This window comes from Echinops telfairi, unplaced genomic scaffold (genome assembly GCF_000313985.2).
Source record: "Echinops telfairi isolate 266 unplaced genomic scaffold, ASM31398v2 ScPeMD7_7424;HRSCAF=8462, whole genome shotgun sequence".
Lineage (NCBI taxonomy): Eukaryota > Metazoa > Chordata > Mammalia > Afrosoricida > Tenrecidae > Echinops > Echinops telfairi.
In genome coordinates this window covers 53385362-53407302 of record NW_022111324.1, presented here as the reverse complement: position 1 = coordinate 53407302, position 21941 = coordinate 53385362, and the positions used below count along the sequence as shown (strand labels likewise).

The following is a 21941-nucleotide window of genomic DNA, read 5'->3' as shown; positions in this document are numbered from 1 at the left end:
TTCTATCACTGGATTGTCATTTTGTCTCCCCCCACAAAACGAGGAGGAGGGCAGGAGCCTGCGCAGGGCTTAGGGCTTCCCCACTGGGCCTCGGGCTGACAGGAAAGCCTAAAGACAGACGCTGCCGGCATCACAGTATAAGAACTGCCACTCAAACCGGAGCTTTTGTAGCACAGCGTCCTAACAGTATTCAGTGCAGTGATGGCTCATTCACCTCACTGTCCAGGAGTCAGGGGAGTCCTGGAGGCGTAGTGGTTAGGAATTGGGCTGCTAACCACAAGGTCAGTGGTTTGAAGCCATCAGATGCTCCTTGGGAAAAGATGGGGCTTTTGACGCTAGTACACAGTTGCAGTCTGGGAAGCTCACAGGGGCAGTGCTAGCCAGTCCTGCAGGGTCACTAGCATTGACTCGGTGGCAGTGAGTTTGGTTGGGTTTGCTCCAGGGGGCATCTCTTTCAAGTAAGAGATCCTCCTAAAGCACTGTGCTCCGCCCCCGCCCCCAGGCTTTTAGGGTAACAAGGGACCTTTCTCAGATCCATTGCTCCAGTCCAGCCAGTGTCGGCCACTAGAAATCAAATGACTTAGACACATGCCTTCAAATTTCCTCAAAGCCACATGGTTTGAAAATGCCTATACATGAAACAGGCAGCATTAATTTTATGGAACCCAATCCAATAAGGATAACACGGTTTGGGCCTGTGCTTTCCATATTCTTGTCCCAAATCTAAGACTGCTGGTCTGGGCCGGACACTGACGGCCCCTTCCACGTGGGGCTCAGCAGTCACACTTGACTATTGACGACCGCATTGGCCTGTGTGCTTTTATCCCTGCCATGGTCAACTTAACTGCACTAGACAGACCAATACTAAAGTTGAACTGGCCAGTTGTTAGTACGTTTGCCGTAGCAAACACGGCTAAGATGCTGACCCGAGGTCACAGCGAGCCATGCTAATTTTGGACATGTCAGCATTTCCCTTTGTGGGACAGACCCTCATGATGAACTCCTATTGCCACAGGCCTCTGCGCCTGTGCAGGACCGATGTCCTAAAGGTCATCCTGGTGGACACACTCTCGCAGCACAGTGCTTGAGCGCTTCGCTGCCCACCGCAGGGCAGCTCTGTGAAGCCGCCAGCCACGCTGGGAGAGAGGCAAGGCTGCGTGTTCGCATCCAGATTCTTGCGGTTTAGCAAACCCTCTCAGGCAATTCCACTTTGTCCTTCAGAGCTGACACAAGCCAGACTCGACTCAATGGCACGGGTTTGGTTTTGGTAAGATGACATGAAGCGTTGGGGCCAAGTGGATGTCCACTGGACACCCGCCAACATATCACAGCTCACATTATTGCTATCTACAGATGAACAGACGGCTTTCTGGAAGAAAGGATCATGGAAAAGAAATAAACAAAAGTCAGATACCTTTTAACGGTAAAAGAAAACCTTTCAGCTATCTTCTTCTCAGAGAGAAATAAACTTTACTTCTCTGTGGCTCTCATCAATTACGTACGCGCTGAACGGAGAGGAAGGGAAAAGGACGGAATAAAACAGGGACATCACACCAAGACAGATGCATGAGCGGGGGTCACACACGGGGGAACCAGTTCTCCAGGAGGAGAGGAGAAAAGCCGCCAGGCTTTCCATCTCGGGGACCTGACACCCGTTTTACGCAAGAAGCAACTTCTCTTTGAAGTCTCACCGATCCATCTACCAGCTGGGCAGAGTCTAAGGTTCTGTTCCCTCTGCTCGCCCTCGAGCCCATAGTGCGAGAAGTAGTCAATGCAGACTCTCTCCAGGTCAACCGCCTGTGTCCCGGTCTCTAGCTCCCTGGATTTTGAGGCCACATAGTGACTATATTCATGTGCTGTTATCCTAGAACTCATTGGAATGACCGCTCATAAATGCTCAGATGCATCTTGATTTTTGCCTCCAGCACGTTGGTTTCCACTTGAGGGAAGGCTCCTCTGAAACAATATTGCACAGTCTCCCATATTTGGAGGCTGGAACTGAGATCAGAAATGCATTCTCTGAACGAGTCACAAAACCGGCTAGGTGTTATGTTGGTGACCATCTTTTTGAAGAGTTTGTTGAATGTACAAGAATTGAAGAGCCAATTAGGAAAAAGTAATCAAGTTAAACTGATCCTTCCGTTTTGTCCTTTTAAAAGTCCTCAGTAGCCACACATGACTCTTGGCTATCGCCTGGAACAGTGCTGTTTTCATGCCTGCCTTAGTAAATTAACTCTGATAGCAGACTAATACTAAATTCAGACTAGCCAAAGGTTTGCCAGTATATTTGCCATAGCAAACACTGAGATGTTAACCATGGGCTAGCCAGGCTAGTTTTGGACATCCTAATATTCCCCTTTGTGGGACAGGCCGTCAAAGGATATGAGCTACGGGGCCATACACTTGTCCATCATTTCTTTGTTTCGTGTCATTATGTGTCATTGCACTCTCAACCACCGGGCCTGACAAATCACAGAGACTTTTGTCACATCTCAGTGTGACAGCTTCAAAGAAATCACAAAATTCATTGGATCAGTCCATATTAACATGAGAATTTGGTTTAATGTGTACTAAAAAAAAGCAATGGAAAACAAATTTACTACAGGTAGTAAAATATATCATTCTAATCAACGTAGTCAGCTCTCACATATCCAGATATGATTAACTAAAGAAAATCATGCATTTAGTGGGGGGTGGGGGTGGGGATCACTACAAGTAATGAAAACATTATGTAAACAAAAGGCAGCTATTGTCTAGAACACCACAGCAATGGCAGGCAGCATGGAACTGAGCGGCAGCCAAGCACAAGACAAGGGTGGGGGGGTACCAAGATGAGGGAGTTCGGCAGACCAGTGCAGAGAGAAGCATGTCACTGTACTAGTTTCGGACCATCTGGGATGCTCTTCCCAGCGACAGAAGCTTTGGGGCCAGTTTCCATCGAGTCATTGAAATGAGGCTTCAAGGTTCTCAACAAAGGCTGTGCTGTTGGGGGCTGTCAATGTTGGATGCCCATGGGCATTATATGACAGAGTGGAGCTGTTCCCGTGGGCTGCCCTGGCTGTTCTCCTAAAGGGAGCGCACTGCCGGGTCTTTCTCCTGCGGAGCTGGTGAGTGGCTTCTCACTGTCAACCTTTCGGTGAGCAGCTCAGCATGTAACTTCTGCAACACCAGATCGCCTTGAGAAATGATGAGCCCTGATGGCCCTGTGGGCTAGGTGCTGGGCTGCCAAGTGGAAGGTGGGTGGTTCAAACCCCTGAGCTGCTCTGCAGGAGGAAGAAGAGGCTGTCTGCTCCCATCAAGATGTAGAGTCTCCAAAAAACCCTACACGGGCTTGCTCGGAGTCACAATCACCTTGATGGAGGTAGGTTTGGTTTTGGCTTATTCGGTCCTTTGGGATGAAGGTTGTACAAGTGTTCCCCTTAAGGACATGGATCGATGCATCAATCCATTTTTCGGCCAAGCTTGAGCAGCAATTTGGGAGCATCTACTCTTCCTTCAGAATTAGAGGTAACTCCATCATGTTTTATACTGTGTAAAAAGTTTCTATGGCGACAGTAGCCAACTTTGGGAGAAAAGATTATATACATTAAACAGTATGTAAGAGAAATCTTTACTCCAACAAAAAACCAACAAAATGAAGTCAAGCAGCCCCTCACACCGTTCCTTTTTTGAGCACACATACTGCCGAGGAATCTTTAAAAGATCCAATGATCTTAACCATAAAAAAAAAGTGCTAATAGGTCTTTCAAGAACAGAGGCACATCAAGAAGAGCTTCCGCTCTGGTGATTCCAAGTGTGGTCCACACACAGCTGCACTATCTACTGGGAGGTAATTACTAAACTGCAGGCTCTCAGGCTCCAATCCAGGACTCGTGAATACGAACTCTGCATCTTAACAGGAACCCCAAAAGGCTTATGTGCAGACTGAAGTTGGGGACACAGACTCCAGAAAGTGCAGCAGAAAGGCAGTCCACGCGTTCGAGTAACTTCAGCTATTAAAATCGCCTAGCACTAGAGGGGCTCACGAGGATGTTAATGTCTTGGCGCAAGTCCACGGAGAGGCCCTCCGTCTTAACCCAGCTATTGCAGGAGACACTGGATTTCTACTTGACATGACATGGGTAGGTGGCATATAGCCTTAAAGATCCCAGTACTATTTATATTTTAGTTCAAAGGCAATTACGAATGACCTTGTCCACCCTAGCTAAAAAACAAACAACCCTTTTCCTCCCAAGTGGTGCTTCTATAAATAGAATTATTTTGTATTGGTAAAAATATCTTCCCCAAACACTTTAAAATTTGAAGAGTGCCCATTTTTTTTCTTTCTAAATTGTATTTGCCGCAAAATACAGGCTTTTAAAAGTCACAAAGCAAATTTTTTGGAACCTCACTGTTGCAACTGAACTTTTTAACTCGAGGAAAAATGCTTAGATAACTGCTCGGCCTCAGAAGAACCAAACTAATTGGTAGCTGTGGAGAGTTCAAATATTCTCTTCAGGACATTTTTAAGTAGTTTGATGCAGTCAAGTTTAAAACAGAAAGAAAACAGGGAGTGGAATACCTTTGTCTTTCTTTGGATATTATTTCCACATAAACTTTTGGATCTGTACAAACTGTCCCACTGGGTTGGATATAGATTTTAAAAATACAGTGATGGGAAATACCAGGCATACGTGTCTTATGTTCAACAGATCTTCAAGCATCTGTGTATTTAGAAAAAGGTGACTATGGGAAAAACACGAGATCTTTATGAGTGATGTCCTTTTGCTATTATATAGCCCAAACCCAATGATGACTATGAAAGAAAAATAACCCCAGTATAAAATATGAACCAGGAATTTCATGGAGTTATTACTAAGTTTCATTCCAAAGTTATTTCATAATGAAGATGCTCATTATCTTTCAGAAATCCCAAAGCATCGAATCTTGGTTGATGGCAGGCACTGTAAGTGTTTCATGAAATTATAAACTCTTTTACTAAAAGTGTAGTGCTTACAAACCCTATTTTCTTTAGAAATTCTTTACCTGCCAATTTTTCCTATTCTGAGTTCCTCTTTTCTCATTTTTATAGATCAAAAGGGAGAGGAAAGATCATGGAGACACCTTGTTGATCTTACCCCTGTCGGCAAACCCCATCAGTTTTACGGTGACCTAGTAAATTAAGAGGACAGAAGAAGGAAATCAAATTGCGTTGTGTTTCATCCCCAGTGAAGTAACCCCTCTAAACAAAATCAAATGAGGTGTTTGGACGGAATCGATAGCTGGTCCCTTACAACTCACTAAGTCGTGCAAATGGAGCTCTGAATCATGGCAATGCAAATGAACACAATGCTCAGCGTGTCCATTGGGGATATTTAGGATTTCATGATTCCAGTTTTGGAAGTAGGGGTTGCTTACGGTAGGGACGGCCCCATTAGAGAGCCCTGATTTACTGCAGAGCCAACACCACAAATACCACCGTTCTCTGAGTCACTTAATAGCTGAAGCAACTCTGCACAGGTGGCTCTGGTTGCAGTATTGAGAGTGGCTGGGACTAGTTTGGACAGTGACATGGGACTCTGAGGGCACATGGACACAGACACAGTGACAGAAAGGCTGCATGCAACACAGGGCACACTGAGGCTGCACAGAAGCTGGCTCAGGGCGATGAGGGTCACTAAGGGAGAAGAACTCGTGCTCCGACTTACCCGCTCTTGTTCTTGTTTAGATATTTATACAAAAAGATGAAAAATACTGTGACTCCAACAGCTACAAGAAACCAGGAGACATGTGACTGTAAGCCAGTTACCAAGACTCAAAACCAGGCAGAGGAAATCCATGGTGGTTACAGGGGTCAGATAACACTATTTTATTTAAGCAGGGACATAGTTAGCTACCAGTGGGACTCTACACTGTCTAACTTCAATTCCTGGGAATCACTTAAGTATTCCCACGTGAGTCAGGGAAGAATCCTTAATTCACGGCGATAATCACCCAAGGGGTACTTGGGAAGGGAACCCACATGACTTGGTTGTGGTGAAGAGTCATTGTTAACTGAGTGGCATGTGGAGTACCACGCCATTTACAATCCCTCCCATGGGTGTGGCTAGAGGAAAGCTCAGAGTTTGCTAGATTGGTTTATTGAAGCTCAAGCTTTCAAAAGGATAACAACTGAAAAGCGGTAACAAAACCAACACCAGATCTCGTAGTGAATGGAAAGTCCGATTTAAGCGGGTTTCCAAGTGTGGGGTACTTACCAATGGCAATAACAATCAGAGTGATGCTGCCTCCACCTGGGAAAAAGGGAATAGCATTTAGAGAGCACATCACACCACATCTCTTCAGAACGACAGCAAAAAAGAGTCTACCTATCTGGGTATACAGGGGCCACTGCTGGGTATAGTGATTATGTATTGGGCTGTGATTGGAAAGGTCAGTGGTTTGAAACCACCAGCGGCTCTTCAGGGTAAGGAGGAAGCTTTCTACTCCGGTAAACAATTAATAGGCTTGGAAACCTACAGGGCCAGTTCGACCCTGTCCCATAGGGTTGCTATGAGTTGCCATCAACTTGATAGCAGTGAGTTTGGTTTTTGAGTCCATCTGGGTATATACTCTAAAGAAATCAAGAATACAACATGAACAGACATACGCACACCTATGTTTATTGCAGCAATTTCCATAACAGCAAAAACATGGGAATATTGTTTCTCTAGTACCCCACTCCCAAGGTGCCATAAAGTGTTAGAACAGGTTGACCAGAAAAACAAATCCAGTGACACTCATATATGTGTAAGAAAGAGCTTTATCAAGGAGTGATTGGCTATCAAGAAAGCATCCCAGCCCATTCCAAATCAAGTCCATAAGTCCAATACGAATAATTTATAAACCCCTCTTCGACTCACACAGCTACATGCAATGATGGAGAATGCAGGACGATCACAGGCCGGTGGGTGCAGAGTCTTGTGGCTTCAATGGCGGTGGAAGCATTACAAGCCTCTGGCAGGTCTCAGCACATGGGTCACCAACAGGAAGGCAGAGCAGAGAGTGTGTATGGCCCACCTCCAGGGAGAAAGAGGAAGAGGCCCGCCCCGGAGAGTCATATATCTCCATCGCCCTCCAATCAAGCTGCGACCTGATTGACAGGCTCAACTCTGCCCACATGTTCCTACGGGAGCCATGTTGGCACAAAAAAACCTAACTATCACATGGGTGTCTCTGAATTTGTTTCTCTACTTAGCCTGGCCTAACGCAAGAGAAATGGATAAGTAAGCTCTGGCACAGTCACGCTATGGAACATCAATAGGAAAACGATAAGTCTTGAACATTGCAAGAGGTGCACAAAACTGGAGAACACTGTGCTGAGCAAACTCAGTCATTCTTAAAAAGATAAATCATAAAACAGCTAATAAATAGGTGTAAGGAAAAACAATGAAAAAGAACCATGCTTATATAGCAATACACAAGGCTCTGACGACTGAGGAGACCAGGTACAGGGTAATAACAGAGAGAGGGAAGGGACAGGTCATAGGCGGGGGAGCAGGAGTGGGAAGGACACAGGGAGAGGGAAAAAGAAACCATATACACGGAGGATTGAATAGGATACTGTGGATTTCATTTCTTGAGGTGGGCTGTGTGAATATGTTTCTTTAAAAACAAACAAACAAAGAGAAACGCTCTAGATTCCTTATCACTCAAACCAAACAGTGGTCTGAATGGCTTTAAAAAACAAAAACACGGAGGAACAGTAAATTGAAATGGACTTGGATTCATCTCAAACAAATGAAAAGAACCAATCTTTTAGTGTTAGATGATTCGTATATCCAGTTCATTTTGATCACAGACACCTGGGCCTTTCCAGGCTGCGGGTCCAACATGGGAAGGTCTTGCTAGGAACCACGCATGTCCTTGTGCTGCGCTGTCACTAACACACAGGGTAGTCAGTGAAGGTCACCAGCAGAGCTGGAAGTTGCCGGATTTGTAGGTAATAGCAAACGAAGACAAAGGGCCATCCCATTACAGTAGGCTTAGCGTAGTGTAATGTCATTCTTTATGTTTGGTGAGAAATTTACATTTTTCCTTAAAATTGACTGCAAACAAAAAATCGTATGTCTACTCACCTAGAATACAGACAGGATTTTCAGATTCTTTACAAATCAAACTTTATCTTAGCATCAACCCCTGGCCCTCCCCACCCCTTTTCCTTAAGTGAATGAAGGCGAAGTTGTGGTTCTCAAGGAGACTCCCTTTAAAGTATGTAAATGGAACCCCAGGGCACTTGGGTATAAATGATTCAGAGGAACTTAGAACAGGCAGGCTTCATTATTCAGAGGGTACTAAGTTAGGCGTTGGCGTGTTTCTTACAGTAGTACCTTTTGCTTCTAAAATGGCTACAGGGCACAACATAAATTTCACTGTCACGTGGAACTCTGACCTTGCATTTTATAAACAATTTCCAAGTGTCTAACCATTGAAGGTAGCACCCTGGCAATTTGACCGTGCGTCCTAACAAACCAAAACCCACTCCAGTGAGTCCCTGCCGAGCGGACGTTTGGGTCAGGAATAGAACTGCCCCTGCGTGATTGTGATGGGTTTACTAAAACTCAGCTTCTCAAATCCAAGACCAAATTCAGCGCCACAGAGTCCATGTTGACTCATAGCAGCCCTACAGGACAGAGCAGAAATGCCCCTGTGGGTTCCGGGACTGTGACTGTCCGGGAGTAGCCAGCCTCCTCTTTCTCTGGGGCTGCAACTGGTGGCTTCAAACTGCCGTCCAACGTGTAACCAAGTCAGCAGGGCTCAACAGTCAGCTTAGGGTGCCTTTTATACAATGACTAACAGTCACTAAACTTGTCAAAGGAATGCAAAGCAATAGCTCGTCTTTGTTTACTTCTCGAGAAACCTTTCTATTTCATCGAATTTTCACGGTCACTGCTACATTTTATCATTTCTCTTAACACACGTTGTGCGAATGGAGTAAACTGACATGAAGTGGATTACTCTGGGGGAAAACAAGGGAACCCAGCATCACAGCCTCAAATCAGCCCATCCCGGTTTCAAAGCCCTGCTGGGACTTTGCATTTCCTTCTGAATCAGCCAGAATCTGCATTTTAACAACAGCCCCAGATCTCAGGAAGGGGTGGAACCCGAATGAACCTCAGCCCAGTGTATCTGTTAAGGCTCATGCAGACATAATCTGATTACAGCAAACACTGATCTACAAATTGCCATCAACACTGCCACAAGAAAAACAAGTTGTGTCTGTCTGTGTGTGTGAGATGGCAACTTGTAAGTGAATTTTCTTTCTATTCATCTTATCTGCAGGAGCCATAATATATATATATGTATACTGGGCAAGGCTTTGAACGGGTTCATTCTGGTTCAACCCCGAGTAGTGATTGTAGCCCCACTGCTGCTGTGGGGTCAGTGTTGACTGCTAACCACAGCTCCGTGGTTCAAACCCACCGGCTGCTCGTAGGCAGCATGAGGAGGCGATCTGCTCGAGTACAGACTAAGCAGTCACTACTTTGGAGTTGGTTCCAACTCACAGTGACCCTGTAGGACAGGGCGGGAGGGTCCCTGTGGGTTTCTGAGACAATAGCTCTTTACGGAGATAGAAAGCTTACAACGGCCTTGGAAACCCTACATAGGGTCAAGATGAATTAGAATCCACTCTGTGACAGTGCGTGACAAGTGTCTAACCATACCGTTTAGGAAAGTCCCCTTGTCCTACTACCTGTCTCCTTTGGGTTGACTTCAACTCCTGGTAGCCCCGAGTTTGCCAAAGTGGGACTGGGCTTCACAGGGTTGTCAATGCCTGGTTGTTCAGCAGCAGACTGCCAGACCCGCCTCCCACGGCATCTCTGGGTGGACCTCAACTCCCAGCTTTTGGGTGAGTCAGTAGTTGAAAAGTAAGCCATCTGGACCACTTAAGGCCCATCGTGGTTAAACGATGGGCAGCAATGTGCATGGTTGGCAGTTCAAAACCACCCGCAGCTTTCTACTTTCGGGTCACAGTCTGGGAGACACAAAGGAGGTCACCATGAGTCAGCACTGACTCTGCAGGGGCTGTTTGCTTAAGGTGGAACCCAGCTAAGGTAACTCACAGGTTGAGGTGCTTCCTTAAAAACTATTATCTAAGTGTTTTCCACACACTACCTTAACTTTTTACTATGAAGAGGATGAAAGTTTACACAGGAAATCTGTTTTCCATTCAACAACTCGTAGTTTGTTTTGACCACTTATATGGGTTCTGGCAATAGTACCACTTCAAATAACTCTCTAAATGTCAGGTATCATCAGGAATTTGTGACACAGTCTTTCTTACCCAAGTGATTAGGATATATTAGTTCTATAGACAACTCTAGTTTTCATAAGTTTATTAGTAACCAAAGTAATACTAAACCTAGAATGTTTGAGGCTGGTGGAACTTCAGTGAAAGAAGTTGACCCTGGAGGGGGAGAAAAGAGAAAATGGATTAAGTAAAAAATGAGTCTGAATCAACTCAATTGCAACTAATGACAATAATAGATCATGCAATAGCATTATATTAATACTAATTTCTTGATTTTATTACTTATACTACAATTATGTAAGATAATGTAAAAGAGTAATATATCAACTTAATCTCAATTGGTTTAGAAAAGATGAACAGAGCCATAGGAAGAGATACAATTCAAAATAAATGTTTAAAAATTGTTAACATTCAACGATGAAAAATACAACTTTCCTCTAGTTCCTAAATGTTTCCTCCCAGCTCCTACTACCATGACTCGAATTCGACCTTGCAAGTCTGGCTAGACCAGAGGATGTACACTGGTACAGACAGGAACTGAAAATACAGGGAATCCAGGGCAAATGACCCCTACAGGACCAGTGGTGTGAGTGGAGAAACAGGGAGAGTGGGTTGGAAAGGGGGAACCGATTACAAGGGACTATATGTGACTGGACAGGGCAAGATATGACAAAATAACAATTTATAAACTATCAAGGGCTCATGAGGGAGGGGGGAGCAGAGAGGGAGGGGAAAAATGAGGACCTAATGCTGGGGGTTTAAGTGGAGAGAAAATGTTTTGAGAAACGATGTACAAATGCGCTTTACACAATTGATGTGTGTATGGATTGCGATAACAGTTGTATGAGCCCCTAATAAAATGTTAAAAAAAAATTGTTAACATTTAGGGAATTCTTTGTACTACTATAGTTCCTAAAATTCCATAAAGAAAAAAATAAATAAGCTTTAAAGCCTTTCAATTCATAAAATGCTTTTTTCCCTTTCATCTTTGTAGGGATGTATTAAATGCTGCCATTGAATGGCATTTCCTACAATGTTTTCAATTTACGCTGATTGCCATCAGCCTTCTTCTCACTGCCGCTCACCAGTCCCTGTGCCGTTGCTCTGTGGTGTGGATGGCAAGCAAGCATATCATTATTATGTCCCCAGATCCATCTTTGCACGGAATGACCCCCGTGACCGGGAGTTGCAGTTCACTGCATGGCCACGGCCCTGGTAATTAAGACACACAGCTAGGAGAGGTCTTACTCAGAGATTTTAAAGTGACCTGGAAAATTTAACCAGATATTAGCCTCAAAATGTCTGAGAAGAAAATGTTCTGTCAGACAGTACTACATAGCATAGTACGTGGTAATTGACTGCGTACTACTGGCACAGGAATAAGTGAGTCCAAAGGGGCAGAAAGGAAACGAGAACAACTATGAATTTAATGTACAGAAAAACGTGTCACTTTAATGGAAGAGAAGACAACTTAATCAACAACTGGGACTGTTTAGCACAAAATCGGAAGCGGTGGGGTGAGGAACCTTATCTCATTCCACATAGTATAATGAATTTCAGATGTACCAATGACTAAAATGCAAAGAACCCAGGAGTTCCAAACTACCGAAGTATGTCAAACAAAAATCTCAACTACTGAAATAGATTTAAAAGGAACTCTAAACTATTAACAGTTGTTAACTCAAGTAACGAACTTGGAGAACTAATTTTTCACTCTATGTACTTTTATAAGAGGGAGACCTGGTGGCATACTGGTTACACATTGGGGTGAGATCTGAAAGGTCAGCAGTTCGGAACCACCAGCCCCACTCTGCAGGAGAAAGAGGAGGCTTTCTACTCTTATACATAGCTTTGGGCAAAATACATGAATAAACAGCTCACAGAAAAGGAAATATTTGCAGTAAATGCAGAACAGAAAAATCAATGAAATGAATTGAAAATGGAAGCAAGGCAAATTAAAATAAGAACTCAGCTTTGCACCTGTCTACCACATAAGTCCATGACCAACCCAAGTGAGGCTGTGCTGTTACTCTACCTGAAAGGGTTGTTTGGTCGGGTCTGCTAGTAGTAGTAGTAAGAGCATCTGGAAAAAGATAAAAGGATAAATTTAATCAGCTTCATCAACATAAAACCATAGCTTTAATTTTAAATTTTTGAAGATGTTCGCTTAACAAAAACAACAAACTTAGTCTCCAAACTTTGCAATTCTACTTCTGGGAATATCGCCTGAGTATTCATTTGCACAAGTGGGCAAAGATGGTAAACACGTTGACTATGCTTCTCTACCTTAGAATGGAAATCCTAGAAGTTGTTGTTGTTGTGTGCCCGGGAGTCTCAGCTGACTCACAGAGACCCTGTATGACAGAACTGCCCCATCGGCTTCCCTCCACTCTCATCTTGATGGGCGCAGTGCCTGGTCTTTTCTCCCGCAGTGCCGCGGGTTGGGTTCGAATCGCTCACTGACCTTCTGTTCATCAGCGAGTGCTTGCCCACAAGCAACGTGTTCAGGTAAATCTATGTCTGTTTTAAGCAAACCTCAAAACTCTAGGGTGGAATCAGACAACATAATCTACACCTTCTTATTCCCCACTTAATATATTTCTGTGAGTACATTGAGATCTACCCATCATCATTATATGCTGCGACTGATACTTTTGACATACTCTTTCTCCAGCTGAGGATTAAAAAAATGATTGACAATCCCTTGAGGATTTATTTAAAGGTTTCTATAACTTCCCTTCTTTGTAAGCTTTTGCTCACCATCTATTTGCTCTTTTCTCCTCGGTGTTGTGTAAGTCCTTTATGAAAAGTCCATGGTCACCTTTGTCAAGCACCAGGTTCAACAAATTTAGGTATATACTCGTGAGGAGCATGCAAGCAAACCTGGGTGGGTTAATGTGTACAAATTTTATGTACAATCTTAGTTTTGTTCTTATACTGATCCACCAAAATTCCAGCCCTATGCTAATTTAATTAAGGTATACTCCTAGCAGCTATCAGTTACAACGTTTACAAGAAGGATAACAGCTTTCTAAATGCCATGCTAAGGTGGGCAATTTCCCTCCTTCCTTCAAATGACTCATTTACATGTTGGGGTGATGGAAAGTGCATAAATGAATCAGGCCAAATTGACATTTCTTTGTGTTCAACACCCTCATTAAATCCGAGAGAAACTACAGGCCACAAATGATAAGACTTAAGTTAGCAGAGCCAACCTTGGACCCTGAGCAGGGTCTGCCCCAACTTAGGCTCTCCCACTAATTCTTTGTCTACTCCTGCTACCACCAAGGTGAAGCGAGAGAGAGCAGCACTGAAATCAGGGACATCATCGCGTCAAGCCCATCAGAAGAACCTCTGCTTCTCATTGGAGTATCACTGAGCAACAACAGTGCCCGCAAGGAACCCTCCATTCATTTCAGTCAATCAGGACTCTCCCAGTCTTTTCAGTTGCTTTGAAATTTCGTTTCTGTTGCCAAAGAAAATCGCTCAGCAATTAGAAAAAAGAACAATTGTAGGCAGCAGGAGGATGTGGAGAAGAAATCCAGGAATTGTTCTGGAGACATTAAAACTTCCCAGGTTGAATGCTCCAGTTGAAAGGAATTAAACTAGTTGCATTCTAAAGAATGAAGCACAGCCCTGGACTAGGGGGACAGCCAATGAAGGTGGCTTTTGAAAAAAAAAAAAATCACCAAAGTAGCAATGTTGAGGATAGATAACACACATACCAGAAACCAGTAATTATGGAAGTTTCTTTTCACTGATATTCGTTCAAGTGGTGAAATAAATCAGACTCGTGACCTTTAAGTGCTCCTCCCATAAAGATACCTGTTGCCATCATGCTGATACTGACTCTTGTTGACCCTAAAAGACAGAACTGCCCAATAGGGTGTCCAGTCTCCATGGCAGCAAACTGCCACATCTTGTTTTCATACAATGGCTGATAAGTTTTACCTACGAATCTTTTGGCTAGGAGCTGGCTGTTTTAGCCTCTGCACCAGCAGGGCTCCTTGGGACAGACTGCACCTTAGCGGGCAGATCTGCGCTGTCGTATGACGGTCACTGTGAGTTAGAATCGGCTAGACAGCACACAACAACACTGCACAGCAAGGAAGGTTCTACATCATTTTACAGGTGTGAAAACACATCTCAAGCTTACCGAACTTTGCATATCTGTTTGTATCTGCACACTGTGGTATATACGTTAGAATCGTTAAGTCTAACAACTAAAAATATATATATGCTGGTGACAATTTGCCTTCCTCCTTCTATTAGTAAAAATGACGAATGCAAAAAAAATAATTAATCTATACTTAAAAAAGAAAAAAGGAATGAAGTCAGCAGCAATGAAAAGGTTTAGGGGAAATGAAACAACACAGAAGGGTGGTACTAAACCTGTATGAGCCAAAACCGTAGATTTTGTAGTGGGAGTGGCTGACACTGCAAAACAAAACAAGATCATAAAAATAAGTGCAGACTGGGTCAGACCTTTGGGAGATCTGGCTGGGATTTCTCACCAAGAATTTTAAGAACACTTGAAAAACATAAGGAGGAAATTACAAAACCTGTGAGAATCAAAATTGGAGGCTTTCTAGTGGTAGTAGTTGTCACTGCAATAGAAAACAAAAATGCAGTTGAGTCAGACACTGGGGCGTTCTTGCTGGCATTGTCAGCAAGAATTTATAGGAAATTTGAAAACTATAAGGAGGAAATTACAAAACCTGTAAGAATCAAAACTGGAGGTATTCTGGGAGGGCTTGGCACTGTAAAATAAAACAAAAATACAGACTGGGTCAGACCTTTGGGAGGGACTGCTGGCATTTCCACCAAGAATTTAAAGAAATGTTGAAAATTATAATAAGTAGGAAATTATAAAACTTGGATGAGGCAAAATTGGGCTTTCTGTATGGAAAGAGTTGGCACTGAAAAACAAAATAATGTAGATGGGGTCAAACACTTGGAAGTAAGTGCTCTCGTATCATGTAGATGAGGGTGTACCCCCCAAAACCTGGGTCCCCACCCCCCAAAGCTATGTATTTAATTTTTTTTTTACAAAACAACCTATCACCTTCAAAGTACTCTCCATTATATTGGCTATATTTGTCAAATCTGTGATTTGATTCTTGGAAACATTTTTCGAATTCATGTGTTTGGATGGCTGACAGCACTCCCTAGATATTTTTTCTTCACCTTTTTTTCTGGGTCGTCAAATCACGGCTTTCATGTCCCTCTTTATTTGTAGAAACAAAAAGAAGTCGCATGGAGCAAGGTCTGGTGAGTAAGGTGCATGGGGCAAGAGAGGCATGCCGTCTCTTTGCCACAAACTGGCACACTGAGATGGTTGCGTGAGCAGGTGCATTATCATGGTGGCAAAAGCAGTCCCCCCGTCTGCCACAAATCAGGCCTTTTTTGTCACACACTGTTAAGAAATCTTTTCAGAACCTCTACACAGAAAGTTTGATGAGCACTCTGACCTGGTGGAAAGAACTCCAAACGCACTGTCCCCTCCACAACAGGAAAACAAATGGGCATCTCTTGATCTTTGATTTCACTTGACAGGACTTGACAGGCTGTTTGGGGGCGAGGTGATGATGGCGTCTTCTACTGGTTTGATTGACGTTTGCTTTCGCGGTCATAACAATAGCACCATGTCTTGTCACCTGTCATGGCCTTGGGGAAAAAGTCTGGGTCTCTTCGGAGCTTTTCTGTCAAAGCAGGGCATGTTTCCACTCGACGTCTTTTCGCTGGTCAGTCAGACACATTTCCCAGCGACTCTTCTCATCCTAACGCTCCCATTAAAATTCACCGAACCGAGCTCCAACCGTCCAGCTAACTCCCCCCTCTCGTCAAGGGTCCGTCGTCGGTCTTCGAGCACAAGTGCATGGATTGTGTGGGCATTTTCGTCCTTTCAGGAAGTTGACGGGTGTCCAGAATGAGGTTTGTCACCAATCGACATTTCACCTTTTCTGAAATGAGGAAACCATCCGTACACGGGAGTTTTTCCCCTAGCGCCGCCCTTGTAAGCGGTGTTCAACATCTCGGCGGTTTCTGCGGCCCTTTTCCAGAGCAGGCAACAACGTTTCACCGCGGCAGGCTGTTCTCTGAAATCGGCCATCACAAACGAGGTTCCAGCGAAACCGCTTGTACGGAAAAATTCACTGTGACCTGAGCGAACCTTCCCAGGCAACGTTGCTGGGTGCACTAACTCAGAGCGAGATGTCTGAGGCTCGCCCAGCGAGAAAAATGCGTACTATGAAAGCTCCGCCCAGCAGAGTTTTCCCCCAGTTTTTTTGGGGTAACCCCTCCGCCCATATGAATTATGGCTTTCATGCTCCAGTTGCTCAAGTTAAAACAATGTTCCTGCTCCAACTTACACTGAAAGCTTGGTACCTACTTTGTGTACATAAAAATAGGGAATCCATGCACCAAGGTGAACTATGTAGCTTGCCCCTATGACAACTGCAATAGCCAAATTGCACATGAATTTTTATGTCATGCATCTGTCATGCAAATGAATACCCAAACCGCTATCACCATCAGGTTGACTCTGCCTCACAGTGACCCCTCTGTGGCATCACAGCGCTCCTCTGTAAGGTTTGCGTAACCCTTTATGGGAGAAGATTGTCTCATTTCCCCCACCGTACCGTGGGTGGGTTGGAGTTGTCTGTCTTGTGCTTAGTAGCAATGCTTACCCACTTGCATGGCCAGGACTCCCTGAAATGACTAACACCAAATATGAAAGTGGCTTATTTTCAATCATCCTACATCACTGTCAATGAAATAATGCTTAAAAAAGGGGGGAATAAGAAAGAAAAAAGGCGATCTCCATACCTTTGAGACATACTGGAACTGGGGGATCCCACTTATTATTTTCTTCACAAGTAATGATGTTGTTTCCAGTCATGGTAAAGCCCTTCAGGCATTCAAACTTAACCTTGGTCTTGTAGTAATACTTTGTCTGACGTCCCCCCACCATCTCTCCATTCACGACTACTGGGTAATCACATTTGATCACTACAACCAGAAGAAACCTCAGAATTAATGGAAAGCTGCTTTAACTACGACCAGAAAAAGCAGCGTAAAGTGGCATAAACATGGACTTTACGTATTTAAACTGAAGAAAAAGGAAGTGTGTTAATTCCAGGTAGAGAAACGCACTCTCCCGGCCATTGAGTGGAGGCTGACTCATAGTGGCCCTATAGGACAGAGGAGACGGCTCTGTGGCTTTCCGAGAGTGTAAGTGGAAAGATGTGAGCACAATGTGAAGGCTAATGCTTCCCCACAAAGCAAATGGTCATTATAGTTTATTTACTTGCTTAGTTTTCTTTTTTCTAAAGAAGTTTTGACAAAGGTGTACAAAATAAAATTTAGAGTAGCTTCAAAGGAAACGTTTGATACACTTCAGCTCTAGGGATTTTTTTTTAAAGGTCATGATTAGCCTAATAAAGGCACCTACTTTTTCAGAACAGTAGGCAAGACTTTCCTGAGAATAGCAGGGTTCAGATTTAGAAGATGCCAGCATTGCAAAGATATACAAAAAGGAAGTTCTCGGAAGAAACCCCGTGCACCCTCTTGGGTGTTCGCAAAACAGGCAGGCTAACAGTCATAGGCAGTGCTCCAGTGTCGTAGCTGAAACCCAGAGAAACACCTTTCATCTCTCAAACCACTACACACGCACACACATGCCAGAAATAAAAGTACGAAATCAGTACTTAGCCTTCATACCAGTGCCATAGTTTCCTTTCTACTCTATTCCTTCAAAAGTAAAATGCTGGTCATGACCAACTAGATTAATTTCAATATCATGTTGTTGTTGTTGTTGTTGTTGTTGGGGGCCATTGGGTTGGTTGGTTCTGACCCAGAGCAAACCGAGCACAACAGAAGGAAGCACTGCCCCAGCTGTGCCACCCTCACAAGTGGCCCTGTGCTTGAGCCATTGTTGCTGCCATGGTGTGGGTCTTCAAAGGGCCTTCCTCCTTCACTGCCCTTCGCTTTGACCAAGCACGATGCCCTGCTGCAGGGTGGCAAACACAGCAGCAGCACACATGAAACTGGTCCAGACCATGGCCTGTAAGGCCATGATTCTCTGAGGATCTGTCACGATTCCCATGTATCCTTTTTGTCTTCAGCAAGTGTGTGTTAGAATTTTGCTTCTAAATTCTATTTCCTAAGTCAAGAGAGCCATAGGACCCACACGGCTGGTGGTGATGTCTTTCCCTACTCCTTTGTGCCTTCGCGAACCCTTTCTCCCCAGCAGGCTGGATAAATTCTGTGTACCCGGACTACCTTTCAGCAGAACCATCATATGGGTGTGTGTGTGTGTGTGTGTGTGTGTGTGTGTGTACTTCTTGGTTACTCTGTACTGGATCTTTCTAGTCAGACTTCAATGGTGAGCAAGTTCTGGCTCTCCTGTTGATATCCATACAGCAATGATCACCTCTACCTCCTCTGCTCCCTTGGCCAGGATGGTCAGAGAGCTTTTTAAAGCCATTTTTAGGCTGACGTAGTTCTCAGAAACTCTCTCAGAGTTCTCAGAAGGGAACTCCTAGCCTGTTGAAAAGTTTTATCTGGAAAAGATGATGAGTTGTGTTAAATAATTTCTTTGCACATATTACAATGGCATTTTCTCTTTATAGCCTCTCTTGATGCTATAAACTATAGTGATTAAGCCTTGAGTGTTAACTCAATCTTGCCTTCATGGGTTACATCCTCCTGGCTCCTGATATAGTACTCTTTTTATATATGCCTGGACTCAGCTGACGGTATCCCTGAATGGTACAAATGGTTGGCATGCTCATTTGGAGTGTTGAAGACTTGTAGACTTGTAGAGAGGTTGAAGGTTGTAGACTCCCCATATAAGAAAGGCCTGGTTGTTTAATTGAAAACCCTACTGAGCACAGTTCTACTCTGACACTCACAGGGTCACCATGAGTTAGCATCAACTCCATGTCAACTAGTAACTGATGGCTTTGATTTCTAGTCTGTTGAGTACTTCTGGCTTGATGTTCACCAAGAGCATTGTCCAGCATCTTCTTGCAATGTCTTTGCCTGGTTCGGGTATCAGGTTGATTTAAGCTGCAAAAATGAGTTGGGAAGTGTTCTTTCCTTTTGTATTTTTTGGATGAGTTTGTGTAGAATTTGTTCCTTATATTTTTGTAGGCTCCCTCAGTGAAGGCATCTAGACCAGGGGGCTCAGGTTTTTAAAGTGCAAGTTCTAATTCTTTGCTAGATTTAGAATTATTCAGGTTATCTTTATCTTTCAGTGAATTTTGGTATTTGGGCTAACTACCTGGAAAAACTGCCAGACCAAATTAAGTATTTCCCTAACACCAGTAGTTGGGTGTGAAACCCTTTGTTTAAATCTGCTCAGCCTGAAAATGTGTCTTTGTGAGTGGGAGGAATTCTGCGATCCTAGGCTGACAGATCACAGATTTCTATGAGAGAAGAATATTTTTATGTCTACACCTTAGGGGTTGCACTGATTTAAATGGAAAGTTTCTTGGATTTGAAAATTATTTCAAGTTCTGCCAGATAAAAAGAATGAAAACGTCTAGAAAAGACACCAAAAATGGGGGCAAACTAAAGCTGTCCAGGTTGAGAATATGAATGAGCTGTGAAATTAGCATCGATGGGTTTTAAAGGTTCATTGTCCCCCAGTTGGTTCCCACTCAAACTGATCCTCGAGGCACCATACCTGCCCAGTTGTAGGACATCATTCTTACCACCATGTCATTGGTCTGAGCCACTGTGTCAGCTCACCTCCTTGAAGACCCTCCCCCCAAGTGCGACGTCCAGCCCTCCTGATGACATGCTCGCAGTTGGGCCAGTAGCTACAAGTTTGTCAGTTTGAGCCCACCATTCTCCAGGAGGAAGATGAAGCTGTCGGCTCCCATAACAATCTACAGCCTTGGAAGCTGGCAAGGGCAGTTCTAGCTTGCTGTATGAGGTTGCTGTGAGGGGGAATCGATGGCAATGAGCTTGGGTGAACAGGGAAGAAAGGAACGTGGTGCCTTCTGCAGCAGACTAGCTCCGAGACAAAGACACCTCTATTTTGACTGTGTAAGACAAAAGAGCTCTGGGAATAAAAGGTCTACAGAACACGCAACTCTTGTGCCGAGGCCTTTTTCTTTGTGAAAGCGCTACCTACAGAAGGATTTGTAGTTCATGCACTTGCCGTCTCCTTTGTCTTTATCTGCAGTGGGAAAAACCTGGATGTGACAAGCTCCAAAATAACCATGCTGTGCTGGGATTTAAACTCTCTGAAATCTTTGTTTTCCGGCTTGCAAATTTCACTTTCACTGACATTTGAGTATGCTCTTTTACAAATTACAAGGTTCCAGGGCAGGACTGAGTACTTAATTTTTTTTTTTAATTGTTTATCTGAAAAAAATTAAGCCAGTTAAAGAACTCTAATGTTGTGCTTCAGTAAGCTTATTTTGAAAGGATGTTTCAAATAACTTTGTATACTTTATTTAAACCATGTTTTTATGGTTCAACATGGTTTTCAAGTGTTATTTTTAACTATATTTTGCCTTTAGCATGGTCACATATTCAATTTGTTTTTCATAGTTCCAGATTTCAGAAAAATTAAAATCAATGTTTCTTAAAAAGGGGGGATGTCTCAGTTTCATCAAAGTATTTAATTTATAGGCATAAAGGTGTTCACAGTATTCTTTTATTGTCTTTTCAATGCCTGTAGAAGATGTAATAGCATCTTTTTTTTTTCTTGATATTGGCAACACATGTTTTAGATTTTTCTTTGCAGTCAGACCACAGGCTTATCCGTTTTATTCATCTTTTTAAGAACCAGCTTTTGGTTCCAATAATTTTCTCTATTTTCTTCTTTTTTCAATTTCATTGATTTTTGCTTTGCTTTTATTTAATTTCCATGCATCTGTTTATTTGGGGCTTAGGTTTCTTAATGTGGAAACTGAGATCACTTGAGACTTTTTCTATAATACGCATATTTCATGCTATAAGCATCTCAATAGATAATGCTTTAGCTACATCTCAAAAGTTTGATGTTATGACAAAATAATAATAATTTATTAATTATCAAGTGTTCGTGAGGGAGAAGGCCAGGGAGGGTGGGGGGAGGGGAATGAGGAGCTGATACCAAGGACTCAAGTAGAAATAAAATGTTTTGAGAATGATGATGTCAACAAATGTACAAATGTGCTTGACACAATGGATGGATTATGGACTAAGAGTTACATGAGCCCCCAATAAAATGATTTTAAAAAGAAAAAAGTTAAATAAGAAATAAAGCTAGTTCTATTGAAATACAAAAATAAAGTATTCATTAAATTAATAATAAAATTTTTAAAATTTCATGTTAAAAATTTTTTTTGATGTCTTGTTTTAATTTTTATTCAATTCAAAATGTCTTCCCATTTCCCTTCTGCCTTCCTCTTTGATTCATGGGTTATTTACAATATTGTATATACTACACATGGGTTAATCCATGGGTTAGTTACAATACTGTATATACTAAAAAATTGTACATACTACACAATTCCCAAATATTTGAGGATCTCCCAGAAATCTCTTGTACTGATTTTCAGTTGTAGTCCACGTGATGAGATGTACTTTGAATGATTGCACTATTTTTGCAATTTGCTGAAAATTGTCTTATTGCCTAAAATATGGTCTATCTTGGAGAGCATTCCATGTG

The 21941-nt window shown here is 43.1% G+C and overlaps 1 protein-coding gene across 2 annotated transcripts in view; it reads right to left on the bottom strand.

Annotated features, from left to right (window-relative positions):
* Positions 1 to 372: 372 nt before the first annotated feature.
* Positions 373 to 21941, bottom strand: part of CD46 (CD46 molecule) — a 25968-nt gene continuing 4399 nt past the window's right edge. The window contains exons 5-10 of one of the 2 annotated variants that reach the window (XM_045298081.1): positions 17099 to 17281; positions 12306 to 12353; positions 10382 to 10426; positions 6237 to 6272; positions 5688 to 5748; positions 373 to 1505 (exon numbers count right to left, since the gene is read on the bottom strand). In XM_045298081.1, the coding sequence (XP_045154016.1) occupies positions 1454 to 1505; positions 5688 to 5748; positions 6237 to 6272; positions 10382 to 10426; positions 12306 to 12353; positions 17099 to 17281 (425 nt within the window). In that variant the 3' untranslated portion in view covers positions 373 to 1453. Of the gene's footprint in view, positions 1506 to 5126; positions 5152 to 5687; positions 5749 to 6236; positions 6273 to 10381; positions 10427 to 12305; positions 12354 to 17098; positions 17282 to 21941 lie in introns of those variants that run through there. The other variant, XM_045298080.1, reaches the window with a different exon arrangement.